The 15500-nt window shown below is 39.9% G+C and overlaps 2 protein-coding genes across 2 annotated transcripts in view; both read left to right on the top strand.

Annotated features, from left to right (window-relative positions):
* The window catches only part of LOC120536392, a 53347-nt gene extending 49265 nt beyond the window's left edge, over nucleotides 1-4082 (top strand). The window contains exon 10 of the mRNA XM_039764715.1: nucleotides 858-4082. Within this exon, the coding sequence (XP_039620649.1) occupies nucleotides 858-2698 (1841 nt within the window). The 3' untranslated portion in view covers nucleotides 2699-4082. The remainder of the gene's footprint in view (nucleotides 1-857) is intronic.
* Nucleotides 4083-8238: 4156 nt separating this feature from the next.
* On the top strand, nucleotides 8239-15100 carry LOC120536807 (putative zinc finger protein 286B). The gene is made up of 2 exons (XM_039765303.1): nucleotides 8239-8359; nucleotides 12541-15100. The coding sequence occupies exons 1-2, from the start codon at nucleotides 8335-8337 to the stop codon at nucleotides 13824-13826; spliced, it is 1311 nt and encodes a 436-aa protein (XP_039621237.1). The 5' UTR covers nucleotides 8239-8334; the 3' UTR covers nucleotides 13827-15100.
* The last annotated feature ends 400 nt before the right edge of the window (nucleotides 15101-15500 follow it).

Raw genomic sequence — 15500 nt, 5'->3', positions numbered from 1 at the left:
CATTGTTTTGTTCTTTACAGTATTTTCCCTTATACAATTTCTTGTATTAGGAATTTGTTAGTTTTTGCATAACCTTTGGGGTCAGCCATTGTACAATTACAGGTTAAGGGTCTTGCTCAAGGGCCCAGCAGAGTAGGATCTCTTATTGGCAGTGACGGGGATTTGAACTGGCAACCTTCTGGATACCAGCACAGATCCTTAGCCTCACAGCCACCACTCTGCCCCAACCTGTAGATATCATGTTTGATTGCATATAAATAAATAAATAAATAAATAAATAAATAAATAGACAGGATTAGGAATGAGTATATTAGAGGGACAACTTAGGTACGACAGTATGGTGACCAAGTGAGAGAGGCCAAATTGAGGCGGTTTGGGCACGTGCAGAGGAGAGATGAGGGGTACATCTGACAAAGAGTGTTGAGGATGGAGCCACCAGGCAATAGTAAAAGAGGAAGGCCAAAAAGGAGGTTTTTAGATGTGGTGAGGGAGGACATGAAGGCAGTTGTTGTGGCAGAAAATGATGTGAGATGGAGACGGATGATCTGCTGTGGCGACCCCTAAATGGGAGCAGTCGAAAGAAGCAGAAGTTGTAATAACCATTAATATATTTTACAGTCACAAGTAATGCTTATTTATTATACTATATAGCTTATAGTCAGAATTATATTTATACATTTTTGTAGTTTTCGCAACCTACGTGGTTTTTATTCAAAGCTCCTTGCATCTATAAACTACTTATTTGTACTGATAGATCAAGCACCAAAACCAGTTCTAATGTAATGAATGTCTATTGCAGGTAAACTCTGAACTATATTCCGTTATGAAAATGCTGTTATGTTGTTTTCTCCACACAGAAACTTGTGAAACCGCCTGCCATTTTGAAGAGGGAATGGCTCACCACTGTTTGGATTCCTTGGAGCCAGACAGTGTAATTGTACAAAGAATCATCAATAGTGGTGATTTGACAGACGAAAATGAAGTTCCTGAAGTCATTTCTATACATGTTAAAGAAGAAGATAATCAAGTGGACATTAATTGGGTTCCCAACAATGTTGTGAGTCAGGGATCCATCAGAACTAATAAGGAAGAATTGATTGCAGTCAAAGATGAACTGTTGGAGGTAGAAGTTTCTTCCATTACCAAGCAAGACATGCTGGCTGTAGAGTGCTCATGTGATGATGAATCCACTGAGTATAAAGTGAAGGACTCTGATCTGAAGAACGAGGATAGTCTATCTTCAGCTCAGCAGGAGTGTTTGACTGATCATAAGCAAGTCCATATCGTGAGTTTAGGGAGGAATTTCATGGAGAAAGGAAGAACTGAAAACCTTCAACTGGTACATACTAGGGTGGTGCAACCAAATTATGGAGAAAAATCCAAATTACAAGATCTAAAAATCAAGATTGTTCATACAGGCAGTAAACCGTACCAGTGCACTGAATGCAAAAAAAACTTTACTTGTTCTAGAAGTCTTAAACACCACCAGAGAATTCACACGGGAGAAAAACCATACCAGTGCTCTGAATGTGGTCTGGCCTTTAGGTTCAGTGCCCAGTTTAAATACCACCAGAGAATTCATATCGAAACAAAAACATACCAGTGTGCTGAATGTGGAAAGACATTCAGCTGGGCTGCACATCTTAAACAACACCAGAAAATTCACACGGGAGAGAAACCGTACGAATGTCGCGAATGTAGTAAATCATTCAGCTGCTCTAGAAACCTTAAACACCACCAAAGAATCCACACGGGAGAAAAACCATTCCAGTGTCCTGAATGTGGGAAGATGTTTAGTCGAGCTGAAACCCTCAAACAGCATCAGAGGATCCACACAGGAGATAAACCGTACCAGTGTACTGAATGCGGATTGACTTTTCGGTTTAGTGCACAATTTAAATATCACCAGAGAATTCACTCTGAAGCAAAAATATACCAGTGTGTCGAATGCACCAAGTGTTTCAGCTGGGCTGCACACCTCAAGCAACATCAGAAGATTCACCTCGGAGACAAACCATACCAGTGCAATGAGTGTGGCAAAATGTTCAGTTGTTCGAGAAACCTTACACATCATCAGAGGATCCACACAGGAGAAAAACCATACCATTGTCCCGAATGTGGAAAGACTTTCAGTCGGGCCGAGACCCTCAAACAACATCAGAGAATTCACACAGGAGACAAGCCGTACCAATGCCCTGAATGTGGATTAACCTTTCGGTTTAGCGGACAATTTAATTTCCACGTGAAAGTTCACACGGAAAAACGAACTTACGAATGTCCTGAATGTGCAAAATCTTTCAGCCGAGCTGCAAACCTAAAACAGCATCAGAGAATCCACACGGGAGAAAAGCCTTATCGGTGCAGCGAGTGCGGAAATGCTTTCAGTCGGGCCGGAACTCTGAAACACCACCTGAGGATTCACACTGGAGACAAACCGTACCACTGCTCCGAATGCGGGAAGGCTTTTAGTCAGGCCGAAACCCTTAAGCAACACCAGAGAATCCACACGGGGGATAAGCCATACAAGTGTGATGAATGTGGAAGGACTTTCAGATTTAACGGACAATTTAAGCGCCATCTGAGAATTCACACCGGAGAAAGACCCCACAGATGTGTAGAATGTGGAAAGACCTTCAGCTGGGCTACATACCTCAAACTTCATCAGAAAATTCACACAACATCCAAAAGTAAGAACTAATCTGAAGAAAACCCAGAAGAAAGCAAATCACAAATTGAAAAACTCAAAAACTCATCAGAGGAACAGGAACTTGGATTTTATAAAAAAGAACAGAAGAAGACGACGAACATCTTTGAGTGCTCAGAAAAGGTGGTCGTGATGTAAAAGCATCACCAGATAATCAACAAGAAAAATATTGGGGTGAAGGCTAAATGAAAATCCAAAACCAAATTCATGCTTCAATAATGTTCCATCAACCTTCATATCTCTCACTTTCTGTCATGGGTGAAGATCTAGATAATGGCTCTGAATGTCATGTCAAGTCATTTTTAACATGCTTAGTCCAGCATAGGATTATGGGGGAGGCAGCTATCATAGAGCACAAGGTAGGAATTAACCCTGGACAGGGTGCCAGTCCATCGCAGAGTGAACGCACACACATACACACACCCCGGGCCAATTTAGTTTAGCCACTTCACCTAACCTGCATGTCTTTGTTACAGTAGGCAGAAATCACAAAAGAGGGGAACATAAAAGCTCCACACAGTGAGGACCTGAGATGTGAACCCTGATCTCCTTGCTGCATTGCAACATCTCTACCACCTGGCCACCTCTGACTCAGTTCTGGTGGACTGCAATGGCTGCAGGTTTTTGTTCAAACCCATTTTCTTAATGAGAATTATTGCTAATTGCTGACTTACTGCTCAAGTGACATTTTGATGCTTCATTTTGGTGGTCTCGCATGTTAAAGTTCCCCACCCTCAATTGCTTATTTCAGTCTTAAACAGCTGCATTCAAAGTTTTAATGGCTCCTTATTAGCAGTAAGATGCAAATGACACAGGAGTTAACAGTTCTGCATCTACAGGGAGATTCACTCGAAAGAGGCCCCGAATATTCTGTTGTAACTTCCACTTAGATAAAGCAATCTGAACCAAAAAAAAAAATACGCTCTATACCTTGACGTAAGTTTAATCGATTAAATTACATGCGATGCTGGAAGTGGTTTCCGTTTTCTGACAGATGCACTTTCGATGTGGCGCTCCATGTTCCTGAATGTATCAGCAAGTGTCTCGGTGGGGAATAGCAGCAATTTCACATTGGATGTTTTCCTTCAAATCTTCCACAGTGCAAGGCTTGTTCCGATAGACTTTTCCATTGAACAGACCCCAAAGGAAGAGGTCTGGTGGTTTCAGACCCAACTGTGGTGGCCAAAGCTCCTTTGAAATTACCCTGTTGCCGAAGAAGGACTCAATTTCTGGAATGCTCCTTGCCAATGCGTGACATGTTTCTCCATCTTGCTAGAAGTTATCTTCCGTTAACTCCCGATTATCCAGTTGATTCTGACATCACTTAAACAAATTGGTGACCCAACAGGTTCACACCATGAAGACGAGCTACTCAATACTGTACACCACTATCCTGAACGAGTGAGTGACTGAGTGAAGGGGTACGGGCGGTATGCACCCAGAAGTTGCAAACGGAGGTTAAGCGTCGCGAATAGCAAAATGAAATGAAATAAATGCTTGAAATATATTACTCTGTGTGTAATGAATTTATATAATAGATATAAGTCGAGTGTAATTGTGGAAAACCATTTAGATCAGTTAACATCAAATGTAAATGTGGAAAACAATTTAGATCAGCTAACATCACATTATAATGTGACCTTGAGAGATGCTCTGGACACAGTGGCTCCCCTTAAAACAAAAGTGATCAAAGCACATAGAAACTCTCCCTGGTTTAATGAAAACACTCGAGCTCTTAAATTAGAGTGTCGAAAACTGGAGTGCAGATGGAGAACAACAAAGCTACATGTTTTTCAATTGCATGGACAGAGAGTGTTAATAAATATAAAAAGCCCTCTTTAAAGCTCGCTCGGAATACTATTCTACATTATAGATAGCAATAATAAAAATCCTCGGGTACTGTTTAGAACAGTGGCTAAATTAACAAATGGGAATTCAGATCAACAGTGCAAAATACCAACAGATATTAGCAGTACAGACTTTATGAACTTCTTCAATGAGAAAATTAAAAATATAAGATCCCAGATCTCAGCATCACAGTACAAACCAAATACTAGCTTAGCAGACCCTGCCGCACATTGCATTCAGCACTTTAATAATTTTAATCCTGTAACTGAGCAGGAAGTCTTAACTTTAATTACTAAAATGAAGCCCACTACTTGTTCCCTAGATCCAGTGCCAACAAAACTAGTAAAAAGTGCAATGGATGTCTTTGCAGCCTATTCTAACATTATCAATAGTTCATTACTGCATGGCACCGTACCTGATGCACTAAAAGTGTCAGTCATTAAACCTTTACTTAAAAAGTCAGACCTAGACCCACACATACTAAATAATTATAGGCCTATTTCAAATTTACCATTTCTCTCTAAAATACTAGAAAAAGTAGTCGCCAGTCAGCTTCAGTCACACCTTACGCATTACAATTTATTTGAGAAATTCCAGTCTGGTTTCGCACTGGTCATAGTACAGAAACGCACTAACACGGGTTGTAAATGACATTCTGATATCCTCTGATGAAGGAAACTCCACTGTAATTATGTTGTTGGACTTAAGTGCAGCATTTGACACCATTGACCATTCTATTTTACTGCACAGGCTAGAAAACGATGTTGGGCTTACAGGCCCCCTGCTCGCTTGGTTTAGTTCTTATTTATCAAATCGATTCCAATATGTACAGAAATGTGCTGACAGTACTCCATCATTATACAAAGAAGTTCAATATGGTGTCCCAGGGCTCAGTACTGGGACCTTTACTGTTTTCACTTTACATGCTTCCACTGGGATCTCTCATTAGGAAACATAATGTTAATTTTCACTCGTATGCAGATGACACCCAGTTATACCTTTCATTTAAATCAAATGAAGTTTCTCCGATGTTGTCTTTAATTAGTTGTGTTAGTGAATTAAAGGAATGGATGAATGAGAACTACTTGTCTTTAAATACAGATAAAACAGAGATGTTAATTGTTGGAGGGAATGACGCTGATCACAGCAATATTTTGTCGTCATTTAACTCAGTTGGAATCCCAATTAATTTTACTGAATCAGCCCGCAATCTAGGAGTTATCTTTGATTCTAGCATGTCATTCAAAGCAGATATTACAAAGTTGTCCAAAACATGTTTCTTCCATCTTAAAAATGTTAGGAAATTAAGGCGCTTTCTAAATAAACAGGATTCTGAGAAATTAATTCATGCATTTATCTCTAGTAGGATTGACTACTGCAATGCGGTGTTCACTGGCTGTTCAAACTGTTCTTTATACAGCCTCCAGTTAATCCAAAATGCGCTGCAAGAATTATTACAAGAACAAGAAAATATGAACACATAACTCCAGTTCTTAAATCTTACACTGGCTCCCAGTTAAGTTTAGGGCAGATTTCAAAATCCTCCTTTTAACATATAAAGCATTAAATGGCCAAGGTCCGGCTTACTTGTCTGAACTTATCATGACTTACAAACCTGAGCAGATCTCAAGATGCCGGTCTGCTTTGATTCCAAGGATTAATAAAATAACAGTGGGAGGTCGAGCTTTTAGTTACAGGGCCCCTAAACTGTGGAATGGTCTTCCTGCTTCTATAAGAGATGCCCCTTCGGTCTCAGCCTTTAAATCCGATCGAAGACTCACTACTTCAGTTTAGCATATCCTGACTAGAGCTGCTGATTAACTGTACAGACTGCATCTCTGTTGTTAGTCATTAGCACTAAAATATAAGTAACATGATATTTAGAATTGAATACTAACCCTCACCTATTCTGTTTCTGTTCTCGGTACTCAAATGTGGCAATTGGTGCCACGGCCCACCTGCCAAGTTGTTTGCCTGCCTATGGTAAAGTCATCCCTGATGGAGGATCACAGGAATCATGGGAAAGAGGGTCCTTTCATCGGATTGGCTGGCTGAGCATCGTTTCAGCCGTGGAATGGCCAAATGGGGAGGCAGCTTGATGGATGAGGTCTCCAGGACTCTAAAAATATCCAAATCTTATTATGTGATATCATCTACTGTTAAATTCTGCTCGTACTTCTAAAATTTTATTATTATGCTGTATTAAGGATTTGTTCTGTTCTGTGTATTGTATTGTATTGACCCCCTTCTTTTAACACCCACTGCACGCCCAACCTACCTGGAAAGGGGTCTCTCTTTGAACTGCCTTTCTCAAGGTTTCTTCCATTTTTTCCTACAAGATTTTTTTGGGAGTTTTTCCTTGTCTTCTCAGAGAGTCAAGGCTGGGGGGCTGTCAAGAGGCAGGGCCTGTTAAAGCCCATTGCGGCACTTCCTGTGTGATTTTGGGCTATACAAAAATAAACTGTATTGTATTGTATTGTATAATATATGGGTTTTACTTTTTGAATTGCATTACTGAAATAAATTAGGTTTTGATGATATGCTAACTTCTTGAGATGAGCCTGTATTCTCACTGTAGTACTGAGTGGTCCAGATCTAATTATGCAATTTCCATTATGCTATAACTTATTAAGTTTATTACTCCAAGACTGTATCCAACCAAATGGAGGACAAGTGGGACATTACATGGAAAATCAGTGAATTAATTCAATGTAAGTCAATTTTCGTTCATTACAAGATATTTCAAACAATTCTTTTGTCTTGTATTGTTTTCTTGCATTGCATTAAAAGTTGCATAATTACATCTGGACCACCCTATAGAAAAAAAGTGAAATTTTTCAAACATATTAACAACAAATAAACATAACGTATTCCTGGTAAATAATTAACACTCGTTACAGTGACGTCAAACCGTAAACACACATCATGTTATATTGAGGTCAACCATGATTTTTACACGTTTACTTCCACCGTACATTTCCTTACTCACACGTAACACCCCCAATTTATTATGATCAGCACGAAAAGTTTCAGTCTCTTTATTCCTCCATCAGCTCTTACAATCAATGGTTTACATGCACACACATAGCCTATTAAGGTCGATTGATGGGTTAAGGTGGATAACCCGGTTAAGATAGCAGCCTGGTTTTTTAATCATGCGCAGAGTTTTCCTTTGTCAAAATGCTCCAACGCCATTAAACTGCAAATGTCGCACTACCAAGACATATTGGTAACAAAACAAATACATTTTAGTATTACACAAATGATCACAAGCTTTCCTTTTAATTTGAAATGTATAGTGAAATATTTACATTTTCTTGTGGTACAATACATTATTGCAATGAAGAAAACTAATAACGTTTAAAGCACGGACGTTACGTAAATGCAGTAATCGGTTCAGCGAGCAAAGCAAACGACAACTTATTTTTAAGGCGATTATCCCATATTAACCCCCATCCGCCCAGTGAACCGACGTGACCAACTATCCCTTGTGTATATGGGAAAGGGGCGGGCTTGGAGACTGCGTCATTCTTTTTTGTCCAATAATCATCCGTTTCGACTACTTGTCAATCATCATGTACCCAGCTAATCATCGTTCACAGCGTTATGGAAGGCGGGAATTAATCCCGAAATGACCAATCGTATTCCTTTGTTAATATTCCCTACGATGAGAACGGGCTAGCTCGCCAATACGTCATGACGTTTATTCACGCAAATCCTAAACGCAATCTGGAGTGCCCCGGTTTCATCTCGGAGCAAAGGAGAGAAAAAAAATAAATAAAATGAACACAAAGAGCAAAAATCAAGGTGCGTGTAAAATTTATGCTGAACGGGGCGATTGATACTTATCCTGGACTCGTAACGTGGATGAGGGGGAGTCCTTAATATTCGCCGAGATGTTGTTTTTTTAGTGCTAATTTCTGATTTTCTTCCGGCGCAGACTTTTCTTTAGTTAATGTTTCATAAGAATTGTTTTAATGTGTTTTATAAGTTAATGTGTGTGGTAATCCTTACACATATACCCCTTTAAACATATATATATATATATTATTTTCCTAAATGCTATAAAAAATAAAGTTTCCTTCAATCTAATTAAAGTACGACATGTTCTCGTCCTATTTTTTCTTTTGTAAATATTTTTTTCCTCAAGTAGAGGGATACTGCAAGCCCGGAACAACGGTCTGAAGGCAGGGATAAACCCATTATGGTTTTGGCATGACCCAGTATTAGGAGACCTACATGTAAAACACAGAAAAGCAGCACTAAACGCCGATAAAATATGCTGACAATATGCAGAAGGCAGTTCAGTCAGAGTTATAACCGTTTCATTTAAATAAATACCCCGTTATAGTTAACAAATTACTTAATTTGGTGCATCCTGTATATTGATTTGTATTTATCCTGTCAAAATGATAGGGTGACATCAGGCTGAAATCAAGGCTTAACAGATCAGGCACCTTTACCGGCTTTTTAATATCAAACGTATTTAAATAAAAATGAAACATTTATTGAAGAAAAAATAACTAAAAATAAAAAGCTGTCAATAACGTGGTTGGATAAATAGGCTCATCTTTTACTGGTAAATGTTTTAAATAATAACTAGCTGTGCTACCCTTCTAGGACAGGTAAAACATTTAAGTAGTGAAGCGTGTTAACGCCTGCAGTGCACCATCGATTGGCATGTACGATTTTGTGATGCATGTATCTGTATTTACATTTACAGATAGGCATCACAAGCATTGTAGTAATAAAATAACATTACTTTAAATGTTTGTGATGTCCCGCCTGTTAGAATGACAAATGCAATGCACTTTATTATTGTTACTGCCTGAAGGGATCCTACTCTGTTGGGCCCTTGAGCAAGGCCCTTAACCTGAAAATTGCCCCAGGAGCGCTCCACAATGGCTGACCCTGTGCTCTTACCCCCATAAAAGGTCATTTGAGGATGCAGTTTTCCCTTGGGGGTTAACATATTAAATGAGATCAAAATGTTTGTGATGTGCCTTCTGTTGGAATGACGGACACACACAGACACTTATCCTTTTATTAAAATGGATAGAAGGAATAACCATCTTGTGAAAGCATCTTTTGCAGTTAAGTTTGAAGAAATTTTCACTTTAATTTGTCTTAAATTAAACTTCTACTTAAATTGAAGACATAGTATTAAATGTAAATGTATTCCAAACATGGAAGGTACATATTGTGTAATGAAAACAGCAGGAAGATCAAGTGCTTTTTCTCTTGCTGCATACTAACGCCTGGCAATGTCAATGCTGTCTTTCTTATACGTTTTCCTATCCATAACTAGCAAAAAATATGGTCAGGACTATAATTTGAATGACAGCAAAGCCCACCTACTCCAAGCAAAATTGTGAGGGTTCCTTAACTTGTTATTGAGAAGTGCCCCCCCTGTGTCCTATTAATAATGGACGTTTGTATAATGACATCATTTCCTATAGCCTGTGTACTCACCACAGGTTGCTCCCAGTTTAGATTAAGATTTTTATTTTGGTTTGTCCTTTTTCATGTTGAGATATATTTTATTAATGCCAGTTGTTGGTTGATATGACAGCATGTTGATAGATCTTCATTTTGTATCCTTTATTTGACATTATTTAGACATTTTTTCAGGATTGCCGCTAGCAGTCCAATACATTATTGAGACGCCGTCTCTGTCTCTCTTGCTCCTGCCGTCTTCTTTCTTGGCCGCGCTCCGCACCACTGCCACCACTTTGATCTCCCACACCTCCTTCCGTGTGCCACCAATGACCCTTTCTCCGCGCGCACCCACTGCCTGATATTTCACACTGCTGGCTTCACCTCACACCACTCACAGGGCAACACAGACGGCACCATCAGCACTCAATTTTCCCCAACGTTGTTAGCGGAGTCATTTCCGAGATTGCTGTTTTCCGCACGTCCAGGCCAGTGGATTTACGTGGAGGAGCAGTTACCACAGTTTTTACTCTTGACATGCTTGATTCTCTGTCAGAGACACACACAGAGCCTCTTCATTTCTTCCCAGGATGACTCCATCGCTTCTATCAGTATCTCTTTCCCAGGTTTGTGTGGCTCCATCAGAATCTTCTTGTCTTAAGTGCCACCACATACTACATCTACTGTATTCTGCATCCATCATAGAGCAGAGCAGATATCGCACTTTTTAACTCTAAATGTCAAACATCATCACCATTGTCTCCAAGTGCTTTACAATGAAAGTAAATTTCTTGTTGTCAGCCTATCAATTAGTGACATGTAGCTACTATACTATACCAGCTGTCCCCTGTGGCTCCGCCCGTGTGGTAGTGAAACAGGACAAACTTTAAAAATCAATTAAAATAAAATGTAATAATTTGTATTGAGAAGAATTTATATTGATAGATTTCGTATCCGACGGCCTCTTGATTTACAATCTCTTTGGCTTTGCTATCAGGGGTGAGGATGTAGCTCTGATCTCTTTGCTGAACATCTACAAAGTTGGCAAGGTATCTTTGGCCAAATGGAAGGTGGGTACGCTCCAACATCAAATGTTGCCACTGTATCTGATCGAGAGCGTCCCTCTCGTGGGGAGAAGAGCACGTGGCCGTGATATCTCTGGCAATCACCAGCTACCCTCTAAGACACACGTAGCTCTGATCTCTCTCAAAAACGTCAAACATTACTCCTTAACAATCTCCAGACAATAATGTCTGCTGAACAAACGGGTATCACTAGATAAGAGGAATCAAGTTACGCTCCAACACGTGGCAAGAGGTTGAGCGACTCGAACGGAGGCTGGCGCGTGATTCAGGAGGACCCCCTGGCCTCCTAACTCCTGAGGTCCTTCCTCCCTCTCTCCTCGGGCCACAGCCTCTCTCTCTGATTTGCATGAATAAATCGGTGTCGCAGTCGAACTATTTGCAAAATCAACCGGAATGTTCAAGCAAATTATAGAAAAAAACCCGATCTAAATCCGCTGAGTAGTTCTCTCGTGAAAAGCGGACAGACAGACAGACAGACGTTGGATTTTATATATATATATATATAAAAATATATATATGTTGCATAGTTTACTGTCAAATAATGCAAAGAGTACGCGACACGTGTTTCACCCTCATTTGGGCTCATCAGGCATACACACTCCACTGCTCCCCTTTGCGGGGATCGAACCTCAGACGTCAGCATCAGAGATGAAGTCCCTTTACGCTGCGCCACAGCGTGTAGTTCGTTTATTTGACAGCCTGTACATCGGAGTAATTATATTCATTGCGTTCATAGTCTGAATCTTGACCTGATTTTATGGGTGATTACCTACCAGGTAACGCATGTGGTTGGTCTGCCATTCGGCAAACATCTGCTACAGCTGCAAGAAGCAGATCATGGAATGTTGCATAGTTTACTGTCAAATAACGCAAAGCGTACGCGACACGTGTTTCGCCCTTATTTGTATATATACAGAGAGAGACAGTATGGAAAGAAACAAACATGAAAACAGATTTGGGGCTCGTCCGTGTCCCTGGATAGAGAAAATAAATAGAAAACAAAACAATCTTTTTACAAATATGAAAATGACATCTGGTTATACAGGAATCCTGTACAGAACTGATTAAAAATAGCTCTACGTCCGATCATATGGGTTCCAGGACGGAAGTGGCAGGTCCAGGATAGCGGACAATGGAAGTGACGTCGGCTGTGGAACGGCCGTCAGTTTTGTGTTCTGCAGAGGGAGGAAGAGAGAATGCATTAAAACACAGTGCCAACCACTGGTTCAGAGTGTAATTCCCTTCATCTGACCCTTAAGCTCCCTCCAAAGTGCACAAGTGTGGCAATATATACCGTATACATACTGTGTATGATCATTTTTAAAAGTTCCTACACGATAGCTTGTCTTTTTCACTTAGTTAAGAATCAATGACTACCTCATCTTCTGCTCATATTTAGTGGAGTCTTAGAATTTCTTTCGTAAACATTCTTATATGTTGGTCTAATAAATATGTATTTTCCTGCAGGACCTGCTGAAGAGAGAATGCGGCTCGTTGACCTGGGCCACTCTAAAGAGACTCTTGACATGGGCTCTTTAAAAACTGAAGAGCAAGACCCTGAGCAGATTTATGCTTTCATTAAAGAAGAAGATATTCAAGTGAACATTGTAGAGCTTTCAGATTATGATATAAAACAGGAATCCATCAGAACTAAAGAAGAAGAAGAAGAGGAGGAGGAAGAAGAGGAAGAAGAGGGATCCGTTCACATTAAAGAAGAACTTTTGGAGATGGAGCTTTCTTCCCCAATTAAAAGGGAAATACTTACGGTAGAGTGGACAGATGAAGATGTACTTAACGAAACCCATCTGATGGGTTTACAAGATGGTCTGTCTGAGGGACAACAGGGCTGCAGGCTCAGTGGTGACCATGCAACCAAGAAGAGAGTGAGAAAGAAGGGAGGCAACTTAGGAAAGCAGGCCCAGGCTCTTGTTGCTGGTGTGCTGAAGCCACGGGAAAACCCGTACCATTGTCCTGAATGTGGTAAAACTTTCAAGTGCTCTAAATCAGTCAAGCTGCATGAGAAAATTCACATGGGAGAAAAACCATACGATTGTCCTGAATGTGGAAACGCATTCAGGTGTTTAAAAAACTTGAAACATCACCAGAAAATCCACACTGGAGAAAAACCTTACCGTTGCACTGAATGCGGAAACACATTCAGGTCTTCCAGTAACCTTAAACAACACCAGATCATTCACACGGGAGTAAAACCACATCAGTGTACTCAGTGTGGAAAGACGTTTGCCCGAGCTGAAAGTCTGAAACAGCATCAGAGGATTCACACGGGAGAAAAGCCGTACCAATGCGTGGAATGCGGAAAAAAGTTCAGCTGTTCCACAACGCATAAGCAACACCAGATAATTCACAGAGGAGAAAAGACACACCAGTGCAACGAATGTGGAAAAACGTTAATCAATTCTAGAAACTTTAAACTTCACCAGCGAATCCACACAGGAGACAGACCTTACCAGTGTCAAGAATGTGGAAAGACTTTCCGCTGGCCAGAAAACCTTAAGCAACATCGGAGAGTTCACACCGGGGAAAAACCGTATCACTGTACTGAATGCGGAAAGACTTTTAGCCAGGCTATGAGCCTGAAGTGCCATCGCAGGATCCATACAGGAGAAAAACCATACCAGTGTACAGAATGTGGGAAGAATTTCAGCCAGATTCCACACCTTAAACACCACCAGACCATTCACACTAGGCACAAAAAACTCAAGTCCAGCTCGGAAAAGTTAAACCAAGAATGATCTGAACACGGAGGGAGGAGTAATAGAAAAGAGCAAAGCTGGTAATGCAGTCCAAGACGTGTGAGTTGTGAAGCACGAGCATTCAAACTCTACTGGAGTTCCCAAGTCATATCCAAAACAACATTTAAGACCAATATTGTCATTGTATTTATTACAAAGGCTCCGTAGAATATTGAAAAGTAAGCATTGTAGCTAATGGTGTAAGTAATAGTCAGATTTGAAACAGAATTTAGAGGAGAAACCAAAGGATGCAACCAAATAATTATTTTTCTTTTCATATGACAGAACACAAAAGGAGTTATGGGATTAAAGGATATTGTTGTGCCGAACGTGAAAATATTTTACATTGGACTGAAACCCTTACATAATCCTATAGAATTTAAGTAACGTTTTAGTCTAGGCTTGATTTGGGGTCATTAGAGATGCATTATTTTCATCAGTTAATATCCCCCACTCCCCAAACAATTAGAAATACACAAATAGGAAAATAATCCTGTTATAACACTAATGATAAAGTAAGGAAATGCTTTTATCAAAGTATAGAAAGAAGGAAGTACGATGCAATTTGTCTTTGTTCTCCACTTAAGCAAGGGATTTATTGAAGTGGGCAGTATGGTGGTACTATGGTTATTGTTTATGCCTCATAAGGTCCAGAGACTTGGGGTCAAATGGTATCCTTGTCATATGTCTGGGTGGCTTTTTTCAGGGTATATCCCAAAGACTTACATAATCTATTGATTGGTGAATCATCCTACATAATCATACATTGACCCAAAAATGTGTGGCACCTAATGTGGGGTTGGTTCTGTTCCATTGATAGTGTTGATTTCAGACAATGCTGTGGTCCATTAATGAACTAAGCAGGTTCATACTGTGAATGAATGGCAAAGACTTGAATTGCATCCACAGCTGGCCAACTCTCTTTTGATGATTGATATTTTATTGATCCAAAAGTGAAACTGCAGATATTGCTGATTGCTTCAAAGACTTCTCATTATACAGGTATGAGAAAAGGTGAGTACTGAGAATGAGTTGATAGTTTGGTTTAAGCTAACTACGTATTATTTTACATACATCACAGAGGGTGATGGAATTCCAAAGCTAAAACTTTGCCATAGAATACAGGTGCATCTCAATTAATTAGAGTATCACCGAAAAGTTCATTTATTTCAGTAATGCAATTCAAAGAGTGAAACTCATATGTTTATATATAATACACTACCGTGGCTGTTAGTTTGTCTGTCCAGGATTTTAAATCACCTGTAGCTCACAAACCGTTTGACCTGTTGTCCTGAAATTTGGTACACATATACTATGTGATATCTACTATCCGCTTTCAGGATGATGATTGACCTCCAAGGTTATTCCACTTTTTATTTTAATTTATTGTAAAATCAACTAGTGGCAGCGGCCGTGCAGCGCGTGTTTACGGGCGCCGTTCTCATCCCTACCACCTTCGCCATCACTTCCCCTACCTCTTCATATCTTAAATCATTCTTGAGGCAGAGTGAAGACTTACCATATTTTTCACTCCATAAGGCGCACATGACCATTAGACGCACCTAGTTTTAGAGGAGGAAAACAAGAAACAAAATGTTCTGAACCAAATGGTGTACTAATATATTTAATAAAATATAGCAGAATAATATTTCAACCATGTAAAGTCAATAATGG

This window comes from Polypterus senegalus, chromosome 10 (genome assembly GCF_016835505.1).
Source record: "Polypterus senegalus isolate Bchr_013 chromosome 10, ASM1683550v1, whole genome shotgun sequence".
Lineage (NCBI taxonomy): Eukaryota > Metazoa > Chordata > Cladistia > Polypteriformes > Polypteridae > Polypterus > Polypterus senegalus.
This window is presented reverse-complemented; position numbering and strand designations above follow the sequence as displayed.